The sequence below is a fragment of the Sylvia atricapilla genome, chromosome 11 (assembly GCF_009819655.1).
Source record: "Sylvia atricapilla isolate bSylAtr1 chromosome 11, bSylAtr1.pri, whole genome shotgun sequence".
Classification (NCBI taxonomy): Eukaryota; Metazoa; Chordata; class Aves; order Passeriformes; family Sylviidae; genus Sylvia; species Sylvia atricapilla.
Genome location: NC_089150.1, coordinates 18,247,311 through 18,255,227, shown reverse-complemented (window position 1 = coordinate 18,255,227; position 7,917 = coordinate 18,247,311). Strand labels below are relative to the sequence as shown.

The following is a 7,917-nucleotide window of genomic DNA, read 5'->3' as shown; positions in this document are numbered from 1 at the left end:
GCCTGAATTGCTGTTGCAAATTGGAATAATAAAAGAGAACAATTTAATGGCTGTGAAGCTCAGCAATTGAGCTGAGCAAATCTCCAGGGCTTGGAGAATGTGTTTCAAAAGGTTCTGTTCTCTACTCCAAAAAGGTGTGTTTTACTACTTGTGCAGGTGTTCTTCCTGCAGGGAAAAAGTTGCCTGAATTCTGCAATGAATTTTGTTCTCTCTCTGCATTTTGCCTTATTCGTCCTAGATTTTAGTTTCCTAATTGCAGTTTTTGTTGTGTGCAACTTGAAACCAAAGCCAATTGATCTCTGGACTTTGCATGATACACTGAAATAGACTGAATTTAAGTGTATTCCTTTAGCACATTAACCCAGTTTATTAAAATGCAGATATATTAGGGCTTCAATTAATACTGAATCCTTTAAATACAATTAAAGGGTGTGGGAAATTCATGAGCACAACAAAAAGAACGAGAGGACTTTCTTTTTAATTTGTAACATCAAAGCCAGCCCAGCTTTCAGTTGTGCTTCAACATCTTCGTGGTCTCTTTTCCAACACTGAATATTATTTCCAGCATTTTATTATTGTGTTTTTCTCCTGAAATATTTGACAGCAAGGTTTATGAAATACAATTAAATAGAAAGGGTAAAAAAAGGTAAACGTATTTCATGTATAACCAACTACATTCTGCAAGTCTAGAAGCAGCAGCACACCCTTCTGCAGCAGATGCTGACAGTATATTGAGCATGAAAACTCTTCTGGGACATAAAAAATTCTAATTTTTTTTCAGCAAAGTTAATGTACAGTTAATATAAGCATGATATCAAAGAGATACAGTAGGATACACACTAAAACTTGACATTTGATGAAAAGTTTGTGACTTAGAGGAAGCTATAAATAAATAGGGGAGTTTTTTTAAACAGTTAGTTGGAAGTTCTTTCTTTGATTGTGCCAAGTACCTCCACTTGTAAATCTCACTTCACCAGCAATGTGTTTAATGGAGTAAGTTGAGAGAGAAAAATGTTTCTGGCCAATCACAGGAATGTGATTGTTTCCCTTTCTGTAGATCAATAATTTATAATCACTGAAGGTGTCTATTTGTATCTCCATTTCTGGGATGGAAGTGATGATCTCAAATGGTAAAAGTTGACAGCAGTGTAACAGTTCACACATTGACCTTGAGTTTTTCAGAATCGCGATCTGAAGTTGCTCTTAAAATGTGTTAAACTATTAAATGCACAATTCCCATTTTTACTAACACTTGTTTATAAACTGTGGTTTGCCAAAGCCTTTTACTGTACCCATCCTTTGAAACTGGAACACTTTGGTTTGGTTGAACTCCTGAGCTCCAAAACCCCAGACCAGCATCAATGAATGCGAAGGATCTTTTTAAAAGTCTTCTTGAAATTGTGGTTACAGAGAGGGTAGAGGAATGGATTTAGGGTGGAGTTGATGTAGCCCAGCCATATGGTGATCTTGTGCAGTTCTGAGAGCTGCTCCTGGTTGTGGAACGTGATCACCAGGAAGAGCACGAAGTAGGGGATCCAGCAGAGCATGAAGGCTGCCATGATCACCCCCAGCTGCTTGGCCGCCTTCCTCTCCCTGTTGCCGTGCCGCTGGCTGCTCCTGGAGTGGCTGTGCAGGGTGTGCCAGGTTTTCCTCAGGAATGTCAGCCCCCTGGACTCCCTGTGCTCAGCCCTTCCCTGAGGACAGCAGGATCCCCTGGCGCTGGGGCTGGGCTTTGCACAGGGGACCACCTCAGTGAAGGTGTGGTTGTCTGATGCCACGCTGGAGTCACTGTCCTGGCAGTCAGGCTGCTCTTTATTCCCAGGTATTTTGGTGGCACACACCCTCTTCTTCCCTGCTTTATCCAAGCCAGGCTCAGGTTTGACTGTGCTGACAGAGAAACAGCTCCACTTTGGGACACTGCCATTACTCACTGCCTTGGCAGCCTTGTCAGGATTGCTGAAATGAAGCCCTGCCCCCACTTTTTGTGGCTCTGGGGAGCTCTGCTTGTCTGTGCCAGGGGTGTTCTCACCTGGGATTTGCTTCTGGAGGAAAATACTTTTCTCATTCCTCGTCTTAGTCTGATTTTGCGCGGTGTTTTTCTCCCGGGAAGACCAATAAGATCCATTGGAGAGCTCTCGGTGCTGGCAGTGCTTTCGGACCGCCCAGAAGATCTTGCAGTAGAACCACAACATCAGCAGGGAGGGCAGGTAGAAGTTGAAGATGGCTGTCAGCACTTTAAACCAGGTGACCTTGGAGAACTCGGTCTCACACTCGTCTCCTGCCACCTTCCTTTGCCCTTGGTTGGCAAAGACGTGCCAGCCCAGGATGGGGATGACCCAGGTGAAGGAGAGCAGCCACACCCCCAGGATGAGGAACGAGGCTCTCATCTTGGTGCGGTACTTGAGGTACCTGAGCGGCTGCTGCACCGAGCGGTACCGGTCCATGCACAGGATGAAGAGGTTGAAAATAGAGGCCGTGCTGGCCACGTAATCCATGGAGAGCCAGAACAAACAGGCTGCCAGCCCCAGGGGCCACCTGGGGCTCAGCAGGTCCACGATGTTCAGGGGCATCACGGCCGCCCCCACGATCAGGTCGGCGATGGAGAGGCTCACGATGTATAAGTTACCCACGGTCTGCAGCTTCTTCTCTGTTTTCACTGCGCACAGCACCAAAATGTTCATGATGATGGTGGTCAGGGAAATGCTTCCCAGGAACAGGCCGAGGAAAGCCGAGGGAGTGTTGCTGGAGTTCGCTGTTGTGTTGTTGGACATCTTTTTCGTGGGTACAGAGAGTGAGAATCCCAGTGGACGTGCAGGCCTTGGGCATTCAGTCATGGTTTGCACTCCTGGATGAGAATGTGTTGGGTTGCTTGGGGATTTTTATTTCCAGAACTAGAGAAAAAAAACCCCAAAAAACATACTCAATCGTTGTAGTAATAAGATAATAAAGCTAATTTGTGCCTTAGCTTAGCACTGTCCCTTTTAGGGCTTTCCTAAATAACAGATTTTTACAACATTTTACATACAGGTAATCTGTGTTTTATGAAACCCCACTTAGCAATCTCAAACAGTTTTCATAGAGCCTCATCTATTTCTGGCCCTAGAATCTGAAGAAGAAATTTGATTCCTCACAGTTTTAATTCATTATATCACATTAAACAGCTGATCATGAACCATGACATAAACTCCATATTGGCAAACCAATTTAAAACGTAGTATTAAAAGGAATATTCACATATTTTGTGCTAAATAATTTAAACAAGCCAATGCGTATTTACAACCTCCGTCTAACAGTCTGAGAATCCAGCAGTTGGCAGTCAGTAGGCAGTTATTCAAATTATAGGTAATGAGTAATCTCTTCCTACACAATTTAGGCTCACACAGATTTCAAACATTTAAAGATGCCAGGCCTGTTTGAGATCAAATGCAAAATAAAAGGATTTTTCAGGATTAATAAGCATCTTCTGCTTCCCAACTGCTATCTTCATGTATTGATCTGCAGTGCAGAATTGATTAACAATATTTTGCATCTTGGAGCAAATGACCAATTGACCAAATTCTGCCTCCAGTCCACTGATGAAAATCGCCTGTGAGGGTGACACACATTTTGTGCCATTTCACAGCTTGTCTGAGTTTATGTTCTGGTAAATCTCTCAAAGCAATAAGGAAGGAAATTGAGACTGTAAATATATTTGCTCGGAGTATTTACTCAACTAACATTGAGATATGCACGGGATTTCTCACCCTCATAACTCTAAACATGACCAGACAAATACAATGCAACAGATTGTTCAATAATCAGCATTTGCTATTGAAATTCAATGATGCAATACCTCATTTAACTTTATCCTTTTTATTCCAGTAATCAGAGTTTAAGCTCAAATGATTTGTGCTTCCTTATGAGAGGTCAAGTTCCTTCTTGCCTGGGCTTTACTCACAGGTGGGTGTTGAGAGAGGAGCTGTGCCCTCGGTGCCAGCAGCATCCACAGGCAGAGGAATGAGGAGCATCCTGGGGAGTGCTGTGATCCCAGATTCCTTCAGGCTCTGCCAGCACAATTCCTCTGTGGCAGCTGCTCACAGGTCACAGAGCCCTGGAGCATCTCCTGAGAACAAGGACAGAAAGTATTCCATGCATGTTGAGAACAGAAATGACTCCATGGATGTTAAACCAGCATGTCTGGAAAGTGTTTACATCCCAGTCTGTGTTCTTCTCTCCCCCTCTTCAAGTGTTTTTAAGTTTATGTGTGCAGGGCATGGCCAAGGCAAGGAGCTGATGTAAGAACCTGAAATGGCTGATCCTCACCCCCTCGTATTTCCATTTAAATGTATGGTAAAATAACGGGAGAAAAGGCGACTTTGTTGAGTCTTCAACTGAAAAAAACACCAGCAAAGAAATACCAGCCTGGTGAGAGAACTCTCCTTGGATGTATATTGAATATATGAACTACATTTGGGCTTGGACTGACCTGCAGAGATCCTGCCAGACCTCACAATTCTGTGATTCTGTGAATAAACCAGCAGGATGCAGCAAATAGTGTTCCCAAACCTTCTCCTTAGCACTGCTGTGGCTGGATAATGCAGGGTTTAGGAAGCAAATTGCCAAATGGATCTGGGCTACTCCTGCTCCAAAGAAGGTTAAAGTGCCCTTTCTTCAGGAGCTACTGATGTAATTCCTTATCTCTACCTCAGTTGCCAGTAGAGGCAAGTAATAATAATAATGAATAAATGGGGTTTAATATTTGCACAGTTTAATTACGCTGAAACAAAGTTCACCAAGAAGGATTTTAAAAAAGCCCAGCCCAAACCTTGGATTGCTTTGTGGAAGTTCTAAATCCTGATCTTACCAGGAAATGCCTCTTTAATTTTTGCTGTCTGTGAAGAGCTCTTTCCACAGGGAGGCTCAGCAATGACGATTTGTTATTGTATCACATTTCCAATGAACAAGAATCTACTGGGAGACACTAAGTGGATGCCTCCTTGTCTTATTAGTGCAGGGGAAATCTATTAAGCTCCGACTGAGTGGGAGTAAGTTTCTAGAAACTGGCACCTCTCTTGCTGATAGATTTTTAAGAAATTTCAGCTCCAAAGAGCAAATTTTTTGTTCATCACACTCAAGTGAAGGCAGAAAGTGAGATTTTAATTCAGATGGCCTTTGCTCACGCTGTTGTACTTAAGAGACTTATTTATTTCTATTGATTTTTTCCCCCTAAATTATTCTTGCATTGTTGAAAGAATGAACACGTTAGAAATTTGATTAATTTCCCTCTCAAAAACTCATTCATTTCTCTGAAAGGGAACAATCCCTATTCAATGCCTGCCAATATTCAAGGAATATTTTTGATAAAAAGTAAATGAAAAAAACTTGGTAAACCTGCCTGTTGTTCCCACTCAAGTGACAATGTCTCAGTCCAGCCAGGACAGTTTGGAAGTTTAGCTTCAGGATCCTTCAAGCAGCATAACCAGCTACTTAATGAAACAATTTTCTGCACACCACTGTATTTACTTTCTTTTTTTTTTTTTTTCCTAAGTAAATTTATTATTTTAAGTTTCAGCCTTAGCCTGAAATTATCAGGAGATACAGACTTTTTTGACTCTGGCTGGTGTTTTTTAACAACTCTCTTTAACACTTGGCCTATATTCTGTGAACATTAAAAAGAGCTGACAGAAGATGGACACATTCCAAAGAATGTTTTGGCCTTCCAAATGTAAGCTCAGACTTCCATGAAACTCCTCTTCCATTTTCTGGATTAAGTTGTTCTAAATGTCAGTTTTTCCATGACAAAATCCAGTCTTGTTCTTGTGATAGCATTTCCCAAATATGGATTATTTTTGCTGAGAGATTGGAGGAAAAACTCATCTTGTGTAGAATCCCCAAGCCTCCACACATGATTTTAATTTTTCCTGCTAATATAAATGTCATCAATATCAACTGATTGGTCATTAATATGGTCTCATAGCAAAACAGTATTTAAATGTCATTTTCTTTAAGTACTGCTGTGTTGTCTTGTGTTCTTTACTCCATTAATTATGTGTAAAAAGAGAATTTGTTATAGGTGCCAGAGCAGTGAAATCTCTGCTGTAATAGGAGAAAAGACCTTTGTGCTGTGATGCACTGAATAAACCCACGAGCTGGAAAATCCCTTATAAACAAAGGGAATTTCCCCGAAATGTGCTTCCTTTAAAGCTGAGCAGCTGCAGTGGTGCCTTTCTGTTCTGGGTTTGGAACCCATTATCCCAACTCAATCTAACAGGATATCTTTCCTACAAGGATGGTAAAAAACCACTTGAGTTTTTTGGACTCCACCTCCTGCTATTACTGACTCCAACTCCTGACAACTGTAAAACTTGGTAGGTTTAATCCCTCTGCATCGGAAATACAATTAACTTCTAGAAATGTAACTCACCCTGTCATTCAAACATAAAGATCTGGTAAAAAGATTTCCTTTACAGAAATACACATCTGACTCAAACAAGCTCCTTTTAAAAAAAATTTCCAGGCAGCTTTAATGTTTTGCGGATTTAGCAGATGGCAAAGGGGCACAGGGTCTCTTACAGTGAGAGAGCCTGGTGCCTTCCAAGTAAAACTTTAAAAACATCTTATCCAAGAATTCTGATTCCTCTCCATCACTCCTGTCTGTAGAGGGCTCAAGAATGGGATAAGGTTTAGGACAGGTTATGTCCCTGCTGTAGGGTCAACCCCCTCAGGATGTGCTGGGCTTGTCTTTGAGAAAAGATTTGGATGAAAACAATGCATTTACGGTTTTTCCTCATAAGAGCACCATTGTTTTCACAAGAGGGTGAGGAAGGAGTTGAGGGTTTAAGTTCTTCCTCTTTGTTCAGCCAAGCCACTGTTTTCCCTTATAACGAGGAACCAGCCCCTCCCTGCCTGTTTTTCCCAGCCAGGGAAGGTACCCTTCCCTTCCCTCACCAGAGAGACGCTGGAAACTGAGCATGAATATTTTGCAGGCAGACAGGAACTGCCCTGAACCATCTTAAATCAAGTGTGGCCGTTAAGCACAATGGAGAATCGGGACTTTATCCATCCGTTTCCCTTCCCTTCCTCTCCATTTCCATCGGAACATCCCCTCCGTGCTCCGGCCCTTGCTGGCAGCGACTCCTCTTTGCTCCGGGGGCAGGGACAAACCTGGGATCCGCTGGAGCTGCTGGATGTGCAGCCTGGACAAGTGTCGTGCGGGGAGGAAAGCCGGCGGAGCTCCCTGCACGGTGTTGCTGCACTTGGGGGATTTTTCTTCAACTTCGTTTGCCCCTGTTGGGAGACCCTCTGCCCCACGCTCCCCTCTGCTGCTCTGGGCCGGGTAAGGAGCAGCCCCAATCTGCCAAGAGACTCCCAGTTTCTGCGGAGGGAGAGTTCTCAGAGGCGGAGTGTGTTTGTTGGTGAGTTGTGTGCGCTGCCCGCGTTTGCTTTCGTCCCCCGCTCCTCTCGCCGCAGCCTCCGGCGGGACGGGCGAGCTCCGAGGGGCCGCCCGCGCTCCCCCAGCCTCAATCCCTCCAAAATCTCCAATCCCTCCAAATCCCCCTCGGCCCAGCTCCCTGCTCCCGCTCCCCGCCGCGGTGCACTCACCAAATCCGGCGGGAGAGCGGCAGCGGTGGCGGCAGGTCGGGCGGAGCCGCTCCTCCTGGCCCGGGCTGGGCCGGGCACGGCTGGGCTGGGACACGCGGAGGGGAGGGGGTATGGTGGGGGGCGGTGGGGAGCGATGGGAAGAGGTAGGATGGGAAGCGATGGGAGGAGGTGGATGCGATGGGAGGCGGTGGGATGCGATGGGATGTGGCGGGAGGTGGTAGGAGGAGGTGGATGCGATGGGACGCGATGGGAGGCGATGGGACGCGATGGGAGGCGATGGGATGCGATGGGAGGAGGTGGGAAGCGATGGGATGTGGCGGGAGGAGGTGGGAAGCG

General features: G+C 44.8%; 1 protein-coding gene across 1 annotated transcript; it reads right to left on the bottom strand.

Annotated features, from left to right (window-relative positions):
• Positions 1–349: 349 nt before the first annotated feature.
• HRH1 (histamine receptor H1) lies at positions 350–2,885 on the bottom strand. The gene has a single exon (XM_066326934.1). It carries the CDS (start codon positions 2,832–2,834, stop codon positions 1,359–1,361), a length of 1,476 nt encoding a protein of 491 aa, XP_066183031.1. The 5' UTR covers positions 2,835–2,885; the 3' UTR covers positions 350–1,358.
• Positions 2,886–7,917: the final 5,032 nt, after the last annotated feature.

Excerpts from the sequence above, each read along its gene's own strand:
- HRH1 (XM_066326934.1), bottom strand. The coding sequence starts at position 2,834 with ATGACTGAATGCCCAAGGCCTGCACGTCCACTGGGATTCTCACTCTCT.